Consider the following 19773-nt stretch of genomic DNA (forward strand, 5'->3'; position numbering starts at 1 on the left):
CTATCTATCTATCTATCTATCTATCTATCTATCTATCTATCTATCTATCTATCTATCTATCTATCTATCTATCTATCTATCTATCTATCTATCTTTATGTCTACGTCCATCTGTCTGTCAGTCCTTCCCATTTCCTATGCATATAATTTGATTGTGCGGCAAAACCAAATGGATTTGGCATCGCATAAAAGATTTATTTTTTCCTTCGAAAGCAAACGAGACATGTTGCTGATTGTAAGAGACTCATTTTGCCCTTCGAGTCGCCCCTCCCCCTCCCCTCTCATCGCAGGTGCAGGCAGATTCGCAGTCGTGCATTTTTATCTCCAACAAATAATCTAATGTTTAAAGTGGTTGTGAAAGTCCGTAGCTGTCGCTTGTTTTGCATTTTCTTTGTAGAAAAAAAAAAAAAGAAAAAGAAAAATTTACCAATTATTGAACTGTGACGCTGTTTTCACCGAGGGAATTAAGGGGCAGTAAGCTAATTATCTACACCGTGTATCTGTCTGTATGTCCAACACGCTGTCAGTCTATCCATTTATCCATATACAGTTGCTTTAAACTGTCAGGGTTATTGCAGGCTTGACCTTTCCGTGACAGTGATTATATAGTTGTTTGTGGTTAAAGTGTTGATAAGTCTGGCCAAGCGTTTCTGTCAACTCCATCTACGTCGTTCCCAGTTCCATCTCATCTGTTAAAATTATTTAACAAGCACAGTGAACTTTTCAGAACTTATTACAGACTAATGTGTCTGCGGAGAGGAGAGCACTCTTCCCCTCCATTGGGAGACGGCAGGCAGAAAGGCAGTGATGTGCTCATGTGAGAATATTAACAGCCAACTTGTTTGGAGACACTCTTATCTAAATGAAATTGGAACAAGGACAGCGAAACATTCCTTTATATAATTTGCATTTGGAAAAAGGGACCCTAGGCTCATTATTTAAGAAAGTGTAAGCTCCTTTTGTGCCAAATCTCATTAAAGCCATCCCTAGCTCCTTTGTTTACTGCCTCTAATCGAGGCATTTATCTTTATTGTGTTGTGCCGATGTATGTTTGCTGAAATTAATACACATTTGAGCCTGGGCGAGGTATGGGTGTACCAGATGGATAATTGATTTTAAAGTGAATCAGAACTGTTGAGCCATAAAATAGGTACATTAGCATGCATATTAATAAGGCAAATAAGAGCACTAAGAGGCCGCCACCAGGCCAGACACAATGGCAGGCTTCATTTAGTGAAATGGTAGGAGAGACAGCGACTTATCTCCCGCTTTCGCTCTCTTTCTTCTTTCCTCCCACTGCCTTGTTTGAAAATATTTGTCGGTCTCCACTCGCTAAGAATTTCACCAGGTAGCAGATTAACTAAGCGTGCATCTTAAAACCCGCTGTCTCTTGGCTTTATTGCGCTCTCCTTTGACACTCTATGCGCACATCTGGCTGCAAATTCTTCATTCAGTGATGTGAAGCTGGTCGTAATGCAGGACATCGCACCGGGAAAATGTTTCTGGCTTTTTCCAGAAAATGTTGAAATGAGGAAGAATGAGGAGCTATGGTATCTAAGCCAACAATTTCGCTTTGGCATTTATTCTGTTTGACAGTAAGACAGTATCAAACACATAATATCCAATATTTTGCAGACTGTGATAGCTTTTCATTGTATCATATCACAGTTCTTTTCAGACCAAACAAACAATGAGGGGTTTTTGTGAAAGCTATCCATCTGTAGCTTCCTGGTGATGACTTCTCATCAGCAGCTGATGAGGATTGTTATTTTTTTTATTTTTTTTTTGTCTGGCGTAGCCTCTGTCCTACTTCATCCATACCAGGTTAAGGTTCCCTTCACCGCCTCTCAGAGATGCATTTCTTTTTTGTCTGCGAGAGAGGGGAGAGGGTCTGGGAGAGGCATTTTCCCATTGGGTCAGGAATAAATTGAACTTTTTCATGGACAGCAAACACTGATTAGATATTTATGACCAAGGTCAACCTTTCTGATTCCAGCTGGCACAGGCTCTGAGGCATACAGAACAGAGCATCTACACACATCCTCACTCTCGTACGCACACGCATCGCCCACATGCGCTCACACAGGCAAGAATACGCATGCATGCAAAATATGCTTTCACGCCTTTATTCTGCAGACACATGCAGACAAGCGCATATATGCCATCTCTAGACGAACTCTACAGAGGCGTACCTGTATATTTTCGTCAAAACTGCAGTGCTTTACAGTATATGCATTGTTATTTTTACTATGCACGAGGCAATGTAATAAAATACCTCACTTATCTTACTCAGTCGCATGTACAGTAAGCTCAGTTAGCCGGCACTGTCTATAGGAATTTGCAGCCCTAAAATGATTATCTAGACATTCAAATGGTAATGTGTCTGCACCCACTTTATCAGAGTAGTACACAGCTAACGAGAACTGAGGACACGGAAGCCTGAAAGAGGTTTCCAAGGTCAGTTTCTGAGGTGTAGCTTACACACAATGAAGAAAGAGTTATCAAGGCTGGCTCCTGTGATTCATTTCTAGCCTAAAGGACTTCATCTTACTAGGTAATTTAGTCCAGACTTATGGTTGAAGGTGATAATAGCTTGAGGAAAACAGATAAAGACTTAGACATATACCATAATTAGAGGGTTAATTATGTTTATATTACCTTTGATGGTGCTCAAATTCTCACTGACTCACACGCAGGCTCACACGCTCACCCACCCACTCTTCTCAAATTTCTTATTTCGTCTGTATCCCGCTTCTTTGCTGCCTGTTCCCTCACACCCCGTTTCTCAATATGTTGCCCACAGCTGCTTCTGTCTGAAAACTGTCCAGCTAATTAACTGGTGGGTCTGTGGTAGTAATAAGAATCATGACAGCAGATGAACAATGCATCTGCTACTCTTAAATTTTTCTAATGACACTGGGTCCTCTTTGGGCCTCGCTGCAACTCTCCATTCACCCAGGGACTCTGCAACTTCTAAACAAGTGTGTACGCCTCACGGAAAGGTTGACTTTGGTTTGCAGAAGGCACTTTGAAAATAACATTTGGCAACTTTGATAATTCAGTAGAAACTTGGGTAATCAATCGCTAATCCCAATCATGATTTTGGCAATGCAATAGACTGCAACATTGACATTTTAAATGTATTTATAGAAAACTGCACAGAGAAACATCTGCAAAAAAGCCCATGTAGATGAAAATATCTGGTGTTTCCATCCACCTGACTGAGTTGCTGTACTGCAGTAACTGAGTGGGGAGACGAGAGGCTTCTCTGTGCACCGAGCTAGCATCTACCGACCCTGCATGTGAGACATTTCGGGAACATTGGTAAACTGTAGTGTCTGTTGAATCTTCAACAATGAGGTATACTGAGTGCAGTTTTATTTATATTTTGCCTGCTGAATTCAGGTGAAGAAGTACCTTATCTTAAGCCTTATTTTGATGCAAAGATTTGTACATTGGCAGTAATGTAGCACAACATGGAATTGAATCAGTGCTCTGTTCATTTAAATGTGAAAGGGCAGAAATAATATTCTGTACCTAAAATCTGTAAATAATTGCAATAGATAACCATGCCCTCAATATTGATCAAAATAATCATTTTGGCCAGTATTCCTCAGTTTCTATAGCTTTGGTTTATCATAGATGTTTATAATAACACTGATCATTTTTGGAATGTCTCCCTATTAATATGTTAATGTCACTGCAGTGTAAAAACAAAAAAAACTAACAAAAAAAAAAACGATCAGACAAACAAAAAAGCGTTGACCATTATCTATCAGCAGCAGATGCGCCACAGAAATAATTGGAAAATAACCATCTCAAAATTTCAACAATTAAGATTCAGTTTCTAGCCTTAACTTCACATTAGATAATGTACATTTTCTGTTTCTTTCATGTGTAAAAACAATGGAATTTCCTATGAACATGGTTGAATAATTAGTAATTGAATAATGAGTGAAATGAATGAAATGAAATAAAAAATACTTTATTTATCCCAGAAGGGAAATTCAATAATAATGTCAATTTTACTGTACAACTAATCAGGCATAATGCTGCAGAAAAGTGCTGTTATTAGGTGTTTTTTATTTTACATTTACATGTAGTGTTGCAATAAAATGTTGAAATTTTCTCCAAGAAACTCAAATCAAGTGTAGAAAATGTGCTAAAATATTTTGCTCCTAAAATCAATGAATAATTGTGAAAATCATGATTTCAATGTTGATCAAAATATATTCCTGAAAAGCAAGTGTGACCTAACTAATCCTCTGTTTCTAGTTCTGTTTTTTGCTGCTGCTGATAATAACAGCATATATGGTATCTCCCATCAAAATGTTAATATACACGAGCATAAACTTAATTTGTGTAAAACTTTTCATTCAGGAAATACGCCACATAAAATTTGCCAAGATGAGCCCATTTATTCTGTAAATGTGTTTGGATGCTTTTAATTGCCTGCATCATTAATGTTAATCAGTAAATCCATATGAAAATTATTCATAGCAAATTGGCAAAGGAGTAAAAGATTTAGCTTCATGTATGTGTTTCTATTGGCGCAATGTGATTGGTTAAACATACTTATAATTTCCACAAGGTGTTGGTTACCGTGGTAACAGATGAGATAACTGTTGTTGATAAATTATAATTAGGTTTGAATTACTGGTTAAACCGTGTTTCTAGCAGTACACAACAAACCGATACCAGGCCCGAGGTGCAAACGTGATGCAGATATCACTTACTTGCCTGCGGCAGCTTTTTGACAAGCGACTACGTATCGAGCCATATTAACACGTGAACCTATCCGCTGTGGTGAAGATGCACGGAACATAAACAGCAGCCTACTATAAAGTGTTATTACAATGAGCTGTAAAAATGCCTCAGAACTTATGGTTAAACAGAGTGAAAATGAATTAGACTCAGAGGAGCAATGGCATTATTGTAGCAGCTTATTCATGCTTTGGTTTCCCAATATTTACCAAATTTGGCAGCAACTCTCAATACTCAACCCTAATAAAGACCTAAACAAAAATGCATCATGATGAAAATGCATTAAAAAATAATAATAATGAATTGATTAGCTGCTGTGAGGCTTCTGTTGAGGTATCTGTTAAAATAAACAAGTTATTGATCCATGTAACTTGTTTAATTTAAAGAGAAACTGCGTAAAACATTAGCAGCTATATTTTAAATCACCAGGTCTGCCTCTCTTCAAAGAAAATTCTTTTACAATCTGGGCTCTTTTTTTTTTTTTTTTTAATGTGGCCGTTATTCATGTAGGTTATAAAAACATTTTACTCGCTAAATTAATCACTGACATATCATGATCTGGCAGCAGTTCTGTCCTGCAGGATAAGCAACCAGAGCAGCGTGATCAAGATTAGAGGTTAATGTAATTGTGGCAGTTGACCATTGATTGAGGGTGTTGTTTGTTGTCAAAGTGGGCACACTGTGAATGTTTTTTTTTTGCGGTAGACAATCAACATTATGAGCTATAAATACACCTCTTTATGAGGCTGGATGCATAAAAAATAAATCACTTCTTGCTTATGGCAGTTTTGTAAACAAGGCTCAGCCTTTTTTTTTTTATTATATGAAACGTATCATTTCAAAATGTGATACTTGCTCAGGCTCGTGGACGTTATTGTAGTTTTATTTTTGAAGGGTATCAAGTAACATGAGAGCCTGACAACATGAGAACACTTTGGGAAGAGTTTGAAAGCCATCCGTTCAAGATTTGTTTCCCTCCCTAAGTGGATATATAAGCAGTTGTATCATAATGTCTCTTTGGGGCTATATTTTGTGTCGCATCTTTTATAATCTCATCCCTTTTCTCTCTTCTCTCTATCAAAGGTTACCCTAATATTGTGGCAACGTATGGCCGCGGATACACTGGATTCGCACCCAGCTACAGCTACCAGTTCCCTGGTGAGTTAAAGGCTTTCTTTAAATATCAGTGTTGCAGCTGATTTCTGTATTTCCTCCCCTCTCCAAGCAGCACAATCAGACACAAACACACACGCTCGCCTCCACATACACAGATGATCATCAATACACGCGTCAGTCACCAAGTAATCTGCAGGGTTATAAGTAAGCGACGTGTCTGGCTTTCCGAACGAGGGTTTGAAAGCTGACATATAGTGAAGTAAATTGCTTACTCCTTTTTATCCCATACTTGAACACTACCATGACCAAATGTCTAAAATGGGAGAAGTTCTTCGTCTTCACTGGCCCAATGTATGCAAATTCATCTGTGGAGAAGCGGAAAAATAAGCAGCGCTTTGTGTAGGCAGATTTTAAAATGTGGTTCTTATAATGGAAAATGAATGAAGTCATTTTCTGCATTAAAAGTGTTGACTCAGAGTGCCGGGCACTTTAATGGGAGTCCAAATGGGAGGCGTGCAGTCTGGAGGTGAGCAGCTGTACCTGTCTGCTGCTACAGGGCCTGTGGCTCTGCGGTGCCTCACTTAAACAGGCGTCCTGTCAATTTCATGCTTTATTTAGGGACTTTACACATACTTTGTTTGCCATGCCAGACATCATTCCTTCCACTGATAAGACGGAATAGGAAATATCTGACAGCAGCTCAGATCTCTGTAATATCTTTGTGAAATAGATTCAGGAATGGTAAGACAGGAGGTCCAGCTGTGACCACCTACAGATCAGACATATGCAAGTTTTATACTTGACCACATTTTTATTTGACAGAAGAAAAGGAATAAGACCTGCTCGTCTGTGCGGATGAACACGAGAGGCATACAGATGTGGTCTGTCTTTTCATTCATTAAAAATGACTCCATTTAGGGATATGATTTGATAACTAATTGATATAAATGTGAATCAGACCAACAATCAAAGGAATTGTTTATGTGTGCGGCACACATCTGAGATGAGATTTTGAATTTGCCCAAAGGAGCATTTATCAGCCCTTCATAATCTGCGAAAGCATCGTAACGTTTATGAATTGCATCGGCAGAACGAGAGCGAAGGGACTGAAAGGGAAAGGAGCTCTGAGTATTTATTCTGTATAAGTAACTCTAGTTAAACATGGATTTTTAAAATGTTTACTATTTACGACAAATTAAGGGATATCACCTTCCCCGAGGCAGAATGTATGATCCTGTCCATGTTAAACTCAATTTAAAGAGTTTGATAAAGCTGTATGATTAAAACAGCCTCCTCTGGGCTCGCTCAACTCTTGACAGGTAATTGGAAATTTTAATGTATGAATCAAACTCCTTGTCCAAATTAAATAACCTCAGGCCAAATATTGACTAGTGTCCTTCCTTACTAAGATGTGGAAAGCATCCTCAATTTAAGATCAAAGGATTTTTTTCTCACTGTACACAGCCTCGATGAAACACTCCTATAAATAAATGGAGCTGGGACCAAGCAGGCTGGATCCAAAAGGTATAAATTGCAGGCAGCATTTCAAGGCATCTTGTCTTTTTTTTTTTTGTTACACCAAGCAAACCTCAGGGGTCCACTGTTAGCAGGAAAAAGAAAAAAAAAGTGGTTCGGCAATTGTTCAATTGTCAAGATAAAACACTGATAAAACATTGATCAGTGATGAAACACTGAATTAAGTACAAAAACTCAGTAAGACATGCACAGAAAAAGAGAAATCAAAGTTGGCATCTCCGCAGCTGAAGCGGAGTTCAAGTGTACAAAACAGAACCTGAAACAGAGGTGAAATACCCAACCTGAGCAACGGAGGGGCACACGGCAGCGTTCGGTGCAGCCAGTTAGATCCGAAGCCGACACCAGCTCAGCAGCTGTTTAACAGCATATGACACTCCCAATTAATTCCGACATTGATCACAGAGCATTTGATATCGATCACATGTTTGTGTCTGTATTTGTCAGCCGTGAGTTGCTTACAAAACGGTTCCATCACAGCACAGACATCATCACTATTTAATGCACTTAGAGGGCTTTGCATATTACTGATACAGTATAAATTAGGGATGTAAATCAGATCATACCCTATTTGTCAAAAAGTTGTCCATGCACGCGAGCATACATCAGAGCATTCACCCAGAGGGAGAACTCAGACGTGGTATTTATTAGCGTTTGAACTCGTGGTTATTGTAAAATTATTTGTGGCGGTACTCACAAGTTGCTGAGTCACTGAAAAACAAACAAAACACTGTCAACAGACGCCTTTCTGACACTGATGGGTGTTGTTGTGTGTACTGGCTGAGTAATATTAAAAATACATACTGTACATTCTATAAAATGAGAAACATAAGCGATGTCCTGTTAGCTCTTGATCACATTTGGTGTTGGAGATAAATCACCGGCCCTCGTGTTGTTTATGTTGAGCGTTGGAGCGAGCCTCGTCTCTACCAGCAGGACTCAGATGCATGCCACAACCACGGAGGTGGCATGACAGATACATGACACATCTGCAGACCGCAAAGAGCGATAATAGAGTTGCTGGCAGAAATAATGTGCCTGTAAAAGAGGAAGAAGGCTGCAGATTTTGCGGCATCAAAAATGCAAAAAGGCATTAGCCAATGTTTCATGAGGCAGAAAATACATCCAGCCTGCACACAATTCTGTTTGATAAGAAACGCTGAATGGAAACTAAAGTCTTTTTTGGTTGCAAAGAAAGAGCTACAGGCTACCTGTGTTTCATCAAATATGTTGAAGGTTAAAAACATTAGCTGCAAGTTCAATATTATAACGTCCTGCAAGATTTACATTCCCTTTGAAATATTAAATCATATAATCAAAATCTCTTCTTTCTCTTGGCACATACAGACCAGACATTTGTGTTTTTTTAAAGAAGAGCCCAGAACAAATCCCTGCACACGTCTTAAGCATATGTTTACCCCTTGTTTAGTCTTACAGAATGTATTTATACCGATAAAGGAAAGTGTTTGATTAAGACGCCTTCTCTGATTTTTGCTCAGTTTTAAAATTCTAAGCTGTGTTTTATATGCACTGCTGTAATTACACACTGTTTGCCTCGTAGCAGCATAATTTCAGCATTGTGCTTGAACTTCACATTGAATTCAAACTTAATTTCGGAGACAATGCTGTATGCCGCATGTGCAGTGACAATCAAGGAGACTGCAATGTTTATCATTACCTCAGAATTACAAGTGGTAAAGAGGTGCAACAAATTAGCGACATCCTGAGAACAACAAGTCTTTTTTTTGTGTGTTTTTCTTGTTCATCAGAGATTTTCTTTATGGTAGTGGATACAATTACTTGATTGTTTATTATGTTTAAGTAATCAATTCGCCGCTGCTTTTGTCGGAAGGGTTAGTCTGATGATGACTTTTAACAGTCATACCTGTCTGATCTGGGAAAACAAACTGAGCTGTAAGCTTATATGTTATCTCTTTTATTCACAATCAGTTTACTCAGTTTTAGAGAAATAAAATGCTCATGTATTTTCAGGCGTTCAGTAATGTGACATGTGTGAATGTTACACAGATAGAATAAAAAATAAGACAACTCTGGCCCCTGTGAGGGATGCGGTTCCAGTCTTAAGATGCTCCTTTGTCAATATATGGATCGCAGACTTTTCTGATACGGTCGGGAAGAATTCCATAGGTTACGCTTGTCGACATTCGATACCAGACAGTGGAAAAAGAGTCTTGTGTTTACTGTCATACTATAAATAAGCTGTCACTCTCCTGTTTCTGTGTGACATGGAAATGCTACACAAACTCTGTCTATTGCAACCAGCAAAGTGCTTAATAGTGTTTTATTTTTTAAGGTGATAAGAGTCATAGCAGTTTTTTACCACATTTCTCGTGGTGACAAAAGATATCACACTTCCTCAAATTGTGCTGATGCGCCGACAGGATTTCGATGGCAAGCAGTGGTGTTGTCAGATCCGACTTTAATGTATGCATGCAAATATGGCATTGTGATATGTCAGTGTTGTCATGTTGCTGTTTTCTGTGTGAATGTAAATATCCCCACTGTTTAAAATGAAGAGCCCTGGGTTTGTGTTGAGATTGTAACTAGATTTAGCCTAAACCACTCGCTTCACTCTTGGGCTGTAGCTGAATGTCCATTTTAATTTTCAGTCCCTAAAGTAGCCTCACTTAGATGTGCTCTTTGCTTTCACCAAGAATCATTTATACACATGCCGTGCTCTCAGAGAAAATAGTTCAGCTCTGTAACGCCTGTTTCTGGAGTCTTTTCCCTGGCATGTGTGACACTGCTGCTTTCATCAGTCTGTTAAAGTGACGGCATTCTGTCATTCAAACATAGGTCAGTTTTTATTAGTGTTCCTTATGGGTTCACTCAGACAGGCTCAGGAAGCCCTTGGAGGCGTGCTTTATTTGCCATAAATGTAAAATTGCGTAGTATATCAAGGTTTAAGGAACTTCCAATATACAAAACACTCAACCTAAACTAAAAGCAAGCCTGTCAGAACAGAGGGCAGAAATGGTCAGGATCTACCGACTCATGACATTGTGTAGGTTTCTTCATTCAGCAGGTGAGCCGTCACACACAGAGTCACAGTTTATACGTTACAGTTAAATTGTTTGTTAGACAGCAGCAGTCCTGGGATCTTGAGCTCCATCACAGCTGTTGGGATGTTATGTTGCTATAAAAGTCACAACCACTCTTTTTTCTTTTTGTTTGTTTCACAGTCTCACAGCAGGCTATTTGCAGTAAGTAGTCAAGTTTTTTTGTTTGTTTGTTTCTTACCCCCGATCAGGTCCTCGTCATTTAATATTTATTGTCTGCCGAGATCAGGTCCTAACATGATCATTTTCTAGATAATGCACACCTCAAGTACATTAAAGTTATTAAAAATAATTAAGAAAAACTTACTTTTCTGCACATACAACCACCAAAAGATGTCATCAACCTGTATTCTCTACATGCATGTCAGAACATTTAAGGGACATTAGCTGTAGTCTTGTTTAACGCTGTACTGACTCTCCAGTTAGTTTGTGGGAGTTTGGCTCGGAACATGCACCATGACAGACTTCTATGACACTGAATGTCCTCCAGTCAGAGCGAATATGTTGTAAATAATTTGTGCCCCCCACCCACACTGACATGTATGTGAAAGCAGGTGTAAACAAAGGATTTTGAAAGAGCTGATTAAAGAGAGTATTAACCAGTCTGACTCAACACTCACCAGCAGGCTGCTTCATAGTCTCTGTGTTTTACATTGTCCCTACACCTCACTGTGTGTGTTTTAATAGGAACATTTCAATAGGTTTCCATCCACCTGCAATATGTTAAACCCCACAAAGTGCATACAAGCAGCAACTGAAAAAAATGTGTTTGGATGAACCAACACTTAAATAACTGCTGCACTGTTACTATCATCAGCTGAACGCAATAATAAATATGCTGTTATACGGAGATGACAACATTGGCAGGTACTTCTGTAACACTTTCAGGAAGCTTTAGAGTAATGCCAGGGTGGTAAATATCTGTGAATGTAAGTATCAGTATCACTTAGCGTGAGTCAAGGTAGGTAGTTGACATGTCAGTCATGCAGCTTCGGCTCATTTTCAGCTTCTGAACCCACACACGGCTGCCTGTGTACCTATAGCTGTAGGATTACTGTGCATCCCACAGGTTGTTACCGCAATGTGACATTAAGCAAATTTAACCTGACTGAATTGTATTTTCCAATCAAAAACATAACCACACACTGTGGTGAGGCCACTGACAAACAAATAAATGTCTTTACGTGTTAAATTTTTCAAAAGAAAACTGTGTTCTTCTCATTGAGTTCCTCAGAACTACAGCTGCTTCAGAAAACTGTCCACATTAGGCCAAAGAAAACTTGAAAGTAACATTCACTGTAAACAATGTTGTACACCGCTCTGCTCATCCTGGATGGCGGCTGGGCCAAGAATCAAAGTATAAAAATCAAGCGCACACCAGCCATGCAGAGCTTGACTTGATGTTCAGACTTCAGAGCTAACATTTATCAGACTACAAAAAGCAAACTAAAAATGAATTGAATTAAAACGAGATACAAAGAGGACTTCACTTTGAGTCTATCAGACTTTAAAGAGTGCACCATTCCCTAGATAGTGCCGTTAAAAAATGGTTGGACAGTACTGATTTTCAGATAGCTTCAAAAGGACAAAATTCTAAAGTGTGGTTGAAATTAAGATCCTTGCCCCGGTGTGTAGTAGAAGAAGTAGAAGATGTATGTGCCCTGTTATTACAGAGAGGGAGAAAGAAGCTGCCTTCATTTTACTTTTCATATAGCTCCATATATTGTACCATCATGTCTATTTTTATAGAGAATTTTCAAAATACACCCTGGAGATCACACCAACACTACATTTTTCTGTACATTTCTTGCGATAGGGTGTTATTTTGTCCTATTTAAGATTCAAAATGCAACTGTGACTCCGGCTAAAAACAGAGAAAGCGGGAGCTGACAAGGCATAAGGGATATTACTGTACATTATTCTCGTTTTTATGCAACAGTCTAATTAGCATCAGCTAGCTGATAAATGTGCTATTGTATTATTCAACTTGCAGCGCCCTGGGGAACAATCCCAAGATGTGCCGCATTTTAACCAGGTGTCTAGTTTGGAGGACCTCACGTGATTAAGGGATTTGAAGTCACATTCACATAAATACCCTGTTTGATCACAGCCTTACAGTACATTGAAGTGTTGTTTACTTGTCTTAGATTACCCTCTGCTAAGACAGGATATGGTGAAAGATCCTTGTGTTTACTGTGCATAATAAAAATGCAAATGCTAGAAAGAAGGTGGTTTTCAGCAATAAGTGCAAGTTAAGCTTACGCACAGTAGTTTATGTACAATAACATTTCTGCCAGCAGTGGCAGCAAATATAGATGAAGAAATATGAAGAGGTTTAGGAATTGTAGTGCACTCTATTGTGCATATAGTGTACGCATGAATAGGAAGCTTGTCTGAGAGGAAAAAATGTAATTAAAAAAAGAAAATGTAGTATGTATATGTGCATTATGCATGTGAATAAGCTGTAGAAGTGAACATGAAAAGCAGGGATACACCCCTCATACATTCATATTGTGCTGCCTATTGTTAACCGGTCTTGTATCAGTTCTTTTCATTACACGCACATGAATGCACAGTTGAACGCGCGCACACAGAAATGCCGTATTCATACAAAGACTGAGATTCAGGAGCGATGTCTGAAGGGAAAAGGCGGAGGTGGAGGGACTTAACCAGGAGCTTCTCTCCACTCTCCCGTCTTCCTGTGCGACTCGCTGCCTCCACAGCCGTGCCCTCAGAGCCTCCCATGGCATAAATGACCATTATGGCTCCATTAGGGCTGCTACTAGGAGGTCATTATGCTACACTGAAAAAACAGGGATGAAGATGTTAGTGGGGTCCCATCAGGGGAGAGACAGACTGAGTGAGTGAAAGACATAACACTCAGTCATCCAGCTATTTCAGATGTCATGACAGACAAACAGCAATTCAGGTCCGGTGAGTCAGCTTCTTAAGTAGGAAAAGAATGGAGGAAAAGGATAATTAAGGAGGGGAGAGGGCAGGGGTAAGTGCACCAAGGGTGCAATGTGGACAGATGGGTGGGTAATTTTGGGTTACCTTAACGCTAAAGAGATGAACTACCCTGGCTGCTTCTAAGAAAACACTGCATTTTGTGTCTCTTTCTCACAACACACTACAATACTCAGTGTTTGCGTATGCGTGTGGAGTTTTTATTGGATTGTCGTAGTTGGTGGATTGGTTTTCCATCTGTTGTTTTTTTTTTTTGTTCTGTTGCCATATCCTTTTCTTGTCACACACTTCAGCTTTGTCAGACCTCATTCCCCAGCAGACATGACGTGTGGGGATAGCACTGTGGGGTAGCCTCCATCCCCCAGTATCTCCATCTCCACCAACCAACCATGCCTGAGACAGAACAGCACACTCCATCATACCTAACTGACAGAAAATGGCATTTCAGAGGCCTTAAATCAGCGTGGAGTAGATTTCTCTTTCTGTGTGGAAGTAAACAGGACTCAGCCCAGCAGGTGGTTCTGGATTCCTCAGCTATGCTTGCTGCTGAATATGAGAAACTTGCAGGGTGGCCTGGTTTGGCTATGAGACTGTCCCATGTTTGGAAGAGAAAGTGTTTGGCAACCATGCTCGCCCACGTTGAGCTGTCTTAACCCCCGCTCACTTAAGGCGTAGTACATGCATGTACATTTATGTTTTATTCAAAAGCATCTGCAATCAGTTCGTGAAAAGACAAAAAGAAACAGGGTCTGTATCTCACCAAAGACGCAGTGATGTTGCTCTATCCAGCTGTATATAGCAGTGAAAAGAAGGCTGCTGACCTTTTGATCTTCCTTTTCCTGTATCGGGAGAATACAAAGGTATAAGGAGCTGCTGCCCTCCCAGCGGGTGGCACATAGGGAAAGAGAACTGCTGACCTGTACAATTGGTATGATAGCAGGCTGCTCCTGAGGGATGAATCCCCCATAAACTGGGGCAGAGAGAACCAAGCAAATGATAAATGCACCAGAGGTCATACTAGGGCATTGGCCTGAAACACCAAGCGAGCCTCCCAGGGTTTAGCAACTGTCTGCTGCTGGGAGATGGAAATGTGTTGAGCTGGACAATGTGAACCTCTGTAACATAGTTGATAGCCTAAGAAAGAGGAAGTAAGATGGCAGTTTGGTGATGTTTCCTGCGTATGCTGCATATCAATGAGGTCTTGGTGGAAAATGGGCTGATTTGGTTGGCTTTTGGTCCGTGTTTTTGTCTCCTCCAAATTAGATTTTTATGCAAAATAGAATATATTTTGAAATTCAATGCAGAAGGATATCTTGATAGAGAAAGTCAGGCCCATAGCATTTTTGATCAATCAAATTTTGATTTGTGTTGCACCTTTTGTGCAGTTTTGTGCAATTCAAAGTGCTTTTACAGGTGATTGACAATAAATGGAACAGCAAAACAATCTAAGGCTAAAACACTAGAAAAAGCACACTGAAAAACTAATAGCTCAACCGAGTATCCCAGTAATTAAAAGTGTGGAAGATGCCTTTCAAACTTTCTTTCCAGCAAAGCTCTCTTCTTGTTGGCTGCAGTTAATTATTTTCTGTGCAGAAAAAAAAAAATGTAGCTTGGGACTCTGCGCACAGTCATTATCAGCCGATCTAAAGTCCGTTAAGTATTCAGACATCTTACATTTCCCATTTCAGTGCACTGTCTTGGCTACAGTACTGGAGCAGGTGGAAAGAATCACTGGCCTGAGGCTGATGTGGAGCTTACTTGTGTCATGGGTGCATGCAACATTGTCCTCCATAAGACAGATCCTACTGTTTTGTGTTTTTACTGCACTCATGAGACGTTGGCACACACAACCACGCTATCAGTTGAACAGGTTCCTATTGAGTTGCGCAGCAGATTGTTCCTTAGATCTTGTGACCATTTCTCTACAAGCTGGGTGAGCTGTGACCCCAGCAAGTGGTCCCACAGGCCAGAGTGAGTGCTACAGGGCTGGAAGCAGATGGCCCTCCTGATGCCACACTGACTCACAGATTGGCTTTAATTGCCAAGGCTGATCATTAGCCCAATGGGTCTGCGGAGGCCGGGGCACTCTATGAGTCGCAGGCCTTAAAATAGGGCCTGACGATGTCTGCCGTGATCTCATACACTTGAACGACCATGCACAACGCATCTCGCTCTCACTCGCTTGGACACTCAGACACACACAGGCATAAAACTGACACAATCAAAGACTCTTCAAGGCTGCATGCAGGAAAAAGGAGGTGGAGGGACTACCAGGGGCCTCTCTCTACTTTCCTGTCTGCCTCTCTGACTCACTGTCTCCACAGCAGTGCTGACTGCACAAGCGCACGCGCACACACACACACACACACACACACACACACCATCACACATGCTGACTCTCTGAGCTCCGCGGGCCATGACTCCATTCCCAGTGACAGCAGTGAGTGTGCTGCTGTGACGTCAGCGGACAGCACTGTATGTCACGCCCTGTCTACTTCTGTGTGCGCAGTCATAAAGTCGGACTGCTCCCAGATCAGTTTTGTTCCCAAATAACCGCTCACTGGGTTTATGTACACGTGTTTGGCTGTCAGAGGTGGACGCTGGCTGGATGGATTCAACAGGTCCAGCAGCACTTCACCAACATGTCCCTCATACGGTATTTTAGAGGAGCACCACTGTTTGTGTTTGTTATCATTGTGTGGTGTGGTTTTGCTTTTCTGTGTAGGTGGAGTGCACACTGATGCAGACAGATCACAGGTCACATGCACCTGCACGTGCGCCTCCTGAGGTGTGCGAGCACCTGTCTCTGCAAAAAAAAAAAAAAAAAACAGCTACTCTTACACAGGCAGCACTGAGAGGTTGGCTATTTCCTCAAAGTGGAGGAGAAGGCTCACCTCATTTGCCCAGGTCTTAACTCACCATAGGACAGCAGACATGTCCTCTCACACTGAAGCAGGCAAACAGTCTGCCATGGAGACCCACAGTCTAGGTTCCTGTGGTGGGGAAGATGAGCTGCTGTAAGAGGCAAAGTGGCAACGCTAAAGCTCATTATGTCTGGGCTGTTGAGCTGCAGGTCTAGAAATGAAACTTGAGCTGTCCTGCCTCGTGCATGGCTGCCACCTTTGGGCACCGCCGGAGACCAGCAGCCGAACAGAAAAAGGAGCACAGACATGGAGGTAGGCAGAGGAGTGCAATATGTGTGTCTGCGAGACCATGCTCTGTGTCTACTGCCTGTTGTTTTGATGCCACCCACTGTTTGAGAGCTCCAAGCCCAGTGAGTTGGGCACTTGCTAGGACTCTACCCTGCTGCCCCCCTCCTTTCCCTCTGTCCTTCCACCCCTCCCCCCCGCTGACCGTGCTAATAGCTCTCCAGTTGCCCAGCTCTAGTCTTTTCCTCGTGGATGGATATATACATGCATACATTCACTCATAATCGTAGCATACAGGCCGCCAGCTCTGTGTGGAAAAATTGTTTGCAGCTTCAGTGATCAAGTGGAAGCCAATGTTGCAGTGCTATTTTTGGGTCATGCCACATTTTACCCTACATGCCCCTCGTATCTGGAGCAGTGCTTAGATTGTGTAACTACGGCACATGGAGCTGGCTAAAATATAACAAAATCTTCAAGCGCTCGCCTCACTTGTCTACAAAAGCTGCCTCCTCTTGTAGCTGTAATGTAACATTAATACATTGTATTTTCACTGTAAATGAGTCATCCCTGCCAATCAAGTTAGCCTCAGAGTGTTTTTGGAAAGCACGCCGATCAGTGCAAATCCACCAACACATATTTAACTTGAATGGTAAAATGAGACTTAATGCACTCACTTTCATTTGAAAAGACCTGAAATTACCCCCCTTCATCATTCGCCTGTCCCGTCCGTTACCACCCCCAGAACTGGGAGATGGGCATTAAAATGCATAAAAAATTAAGGCTGTTTACTTGGACACTAATGAGAGGAGGCTTAAGTAGTCTAGTTTAATTAGTATGATTGGCTCCATGGGGACCACACGGGCAGGGCCATAACAACTGATTCACTCAGAGCTCACAGGACCTTTTCATACTCTCTGAGTGTCAGAAGTGATGTCAGAGGAGATTGGACTGCAGAGACATGTTGCCTTTACTGATCCCAGGTTGGAAAGGAGCACTGCAGTTAAATGCACTGAAGCAGACCATTACATAAGCACCACTGCAAGGTCAGACATCTGTGTCCTCCCTGTCTGTCTCTCTCTATTTAAGTCACCATCATAAACTGCCTTGGTATTAAGGTTGTGAACCGAGGCCCTGTCCCATTCACAAATCAGTGTCACAATTTCCACAAACCAAATGGATTTAAATGTTTCCGCCTTATCTGTTCTGGCAGATTCCTCTTGTCTTTTTTGAAATGCATTTTTTCGCCTCCTTATTGTTTCTCTCTCCATTCCTCTATCTTTAACTGCCGCATGTGTGCGAGCGGCTGAGTGTTATATGGAGGATTGTGTGGAAGCAGAATGTGTTTATATCAGTTCTGCAGCACAGGAGCAGTTTCCTTTATACTGAAGTGCATGCGACAGAGTACAAAGAAGAGGTCGAAAGTGCGACTACACTTCAATAAAGAGCCTAGTTTGTCCTCTTTGATGCTATGCTGCCACGCACTTCAGCTGCAAAGAAACAGTGCTCTTGTCACTGAGAATTAAAGTAAAAGACACTGAGTTTTTCCTGAGCTCACTACACAGCAGTCACTCGGACTCAGTGCACAGCTGCATAAAAAGCTTTTATTTCTTCGAATTTGTGATGGATTCCAAAGTGCTAAAGACGTGTAAAACTAATATACACATGCAGTATGGATACCGCTAAGGCAATCTGCAATTCATTATGTCAGTTTTGACGGACACCATAGTGAGTATGGAGTCTGCTCTTCAGCTGAAGGACTCATGGTTGAGCCTCCTTGTCAGTACGAATCCTCCCTGCTGAAGTGTCCTTAAGCAAATCACTGAGTCCCTACTAGCTGGCCAGCCAGGCTGGTTGGTAGTTCAGCCACACCTCACCTCTGACCTTCTTGTGAGGAGGAGTACGAGTCCCCCACAGGAATCATGCTATATGTTTACCATCTGGTAGCTTTAGAAGACAAACTGTTCTCCTGAGTCCACACGAGCATTATTTTCATGGGCTATAAATTCAGAATACACTGCGTTCTGAGTCCTTTCTGCCTTCCGTGGCTAAGATGGTGTGATTTCATGTGTCAAACTAATTTTAGTACACAGTTAGGACTTGTCACGGGACAGAGGAGTCGAGCTACATTCAGAATGGTGGATTTATGTTGTTTGTGCTCCTGAAAGGTTACCCAGTTGAAATTTGACCAAATATGTCTCCTTCCAGGCTTCATCATTCTGTTCAAAGGTAGAAGGTATGTGTGCAATTACTAACCATAAAGCCGGGCTTTGCTGAGCTCTGGGCTAACTCCACTTCTGCTATTGACTTTTTTCTCTTCCCAATCAGAAGCCACAAGGTCTTAATGGCAAAGGATCAGTGTGCCAAATACTTTCATTACATACAGAAGCCGTTGCCCTTGCTTTTAAGAAAGAGCCACAGCTTAGGCACTGGGAGACTCAAGCAAGCACCTGCACACTGACCCACGGATACGCAGTGAAGTCATGTATGACCACATCATTGAGCGACGGAAAGTTCTCACTCTGCCGAGGTTGGGGGTCTTGGCCCTATACAGTGAAGGAAGAGCTATGCGCTTATGCACCTTATTTTCAAGGCTCTCAACTTGGCCGGCTCACGTTATGAGGACGTGGAGTTAAGGTCGTACAGTCAGCTGTTGTGGAAAAGGATGAATGCGGTTGAGTAGTTGACGTAAACAGCTGTTAGGCTCGCTGACATGTCAATACATTTTCCAGAAACAGTCGGTGATGATGCTGGGATGTCAAATTTAGGGCAGCACAATGTATCGTTTGAGAGCGCCGGCATTGCGGCGTGTACATGCGCAATAGTTCCATCGCTGCAAGTGGGATGTAAAGCAAGGCAAATTAACTCAAACACGTCATGCTGCAACTTTTTTTTTGCTGCTTTAGGCAAAAAGAAAACTTGCACAGTTCTCATTTTCCATGACTAATCTACAAGAGAAGTCTGTCTGATAGAACATAATTTACTCTGATTTAAGGGTTCTTGGATACGCTTATTTTTCAACTTTATTTCCAAGACGTCAAGTTTGTTGACGTGCAGGCTCGGCACGCATTGCCACTAGAGGAGACATCACAACTAATTTCTTTGACTATTTAAATCAGCAACACAAAGCTCTGTATGATGAGTGCAAAACCAGATGTGAATGCCGTC

General features: G+C 41.4%; 1 protein-coding gene across 8 annotated transcripts in view; it reads left to right on the top strand.

Annotated features, from left to right (window-relative positions):
* LOC103359323 (RNA-binding protein Musashi homolog 2) overlaps positions 1-19773 on the top strand; it is a 249750-nt gene that overhangs the window by 201288 nt on the left and 28689 nt on the right. For all 8 annotated transcript variants that reach the window (XM_008284605.1, XM_008284604.1, XM_008284606.1 and 5 more), the window contains one exon: positions 5847-5921. In XM_008284605.1, the coding sequence (XP_008282827.1) occupies positions 5847-5921 (75 nt within the window). The remainder of the gene's footprint in view (positions 1-5846; positions 5922-19773) is intronic.

This window comes from Stegastes partitus, unplaced genomic scaffold, assembly GCF_000690725.1.
Source record: "Stegastes partitus isolate 25-593 unplaced genomic scaffold, Stegastes_partitus-1.0.2 Scaffold366, whole genome shotgun sequence".
NCBI classification, from domain to species: domain Eukaryota; kingdom Metazoa; phylum Chordata; class Actinopteri; family Pomacentridae; genus Stegastes; species Stegastes partitus.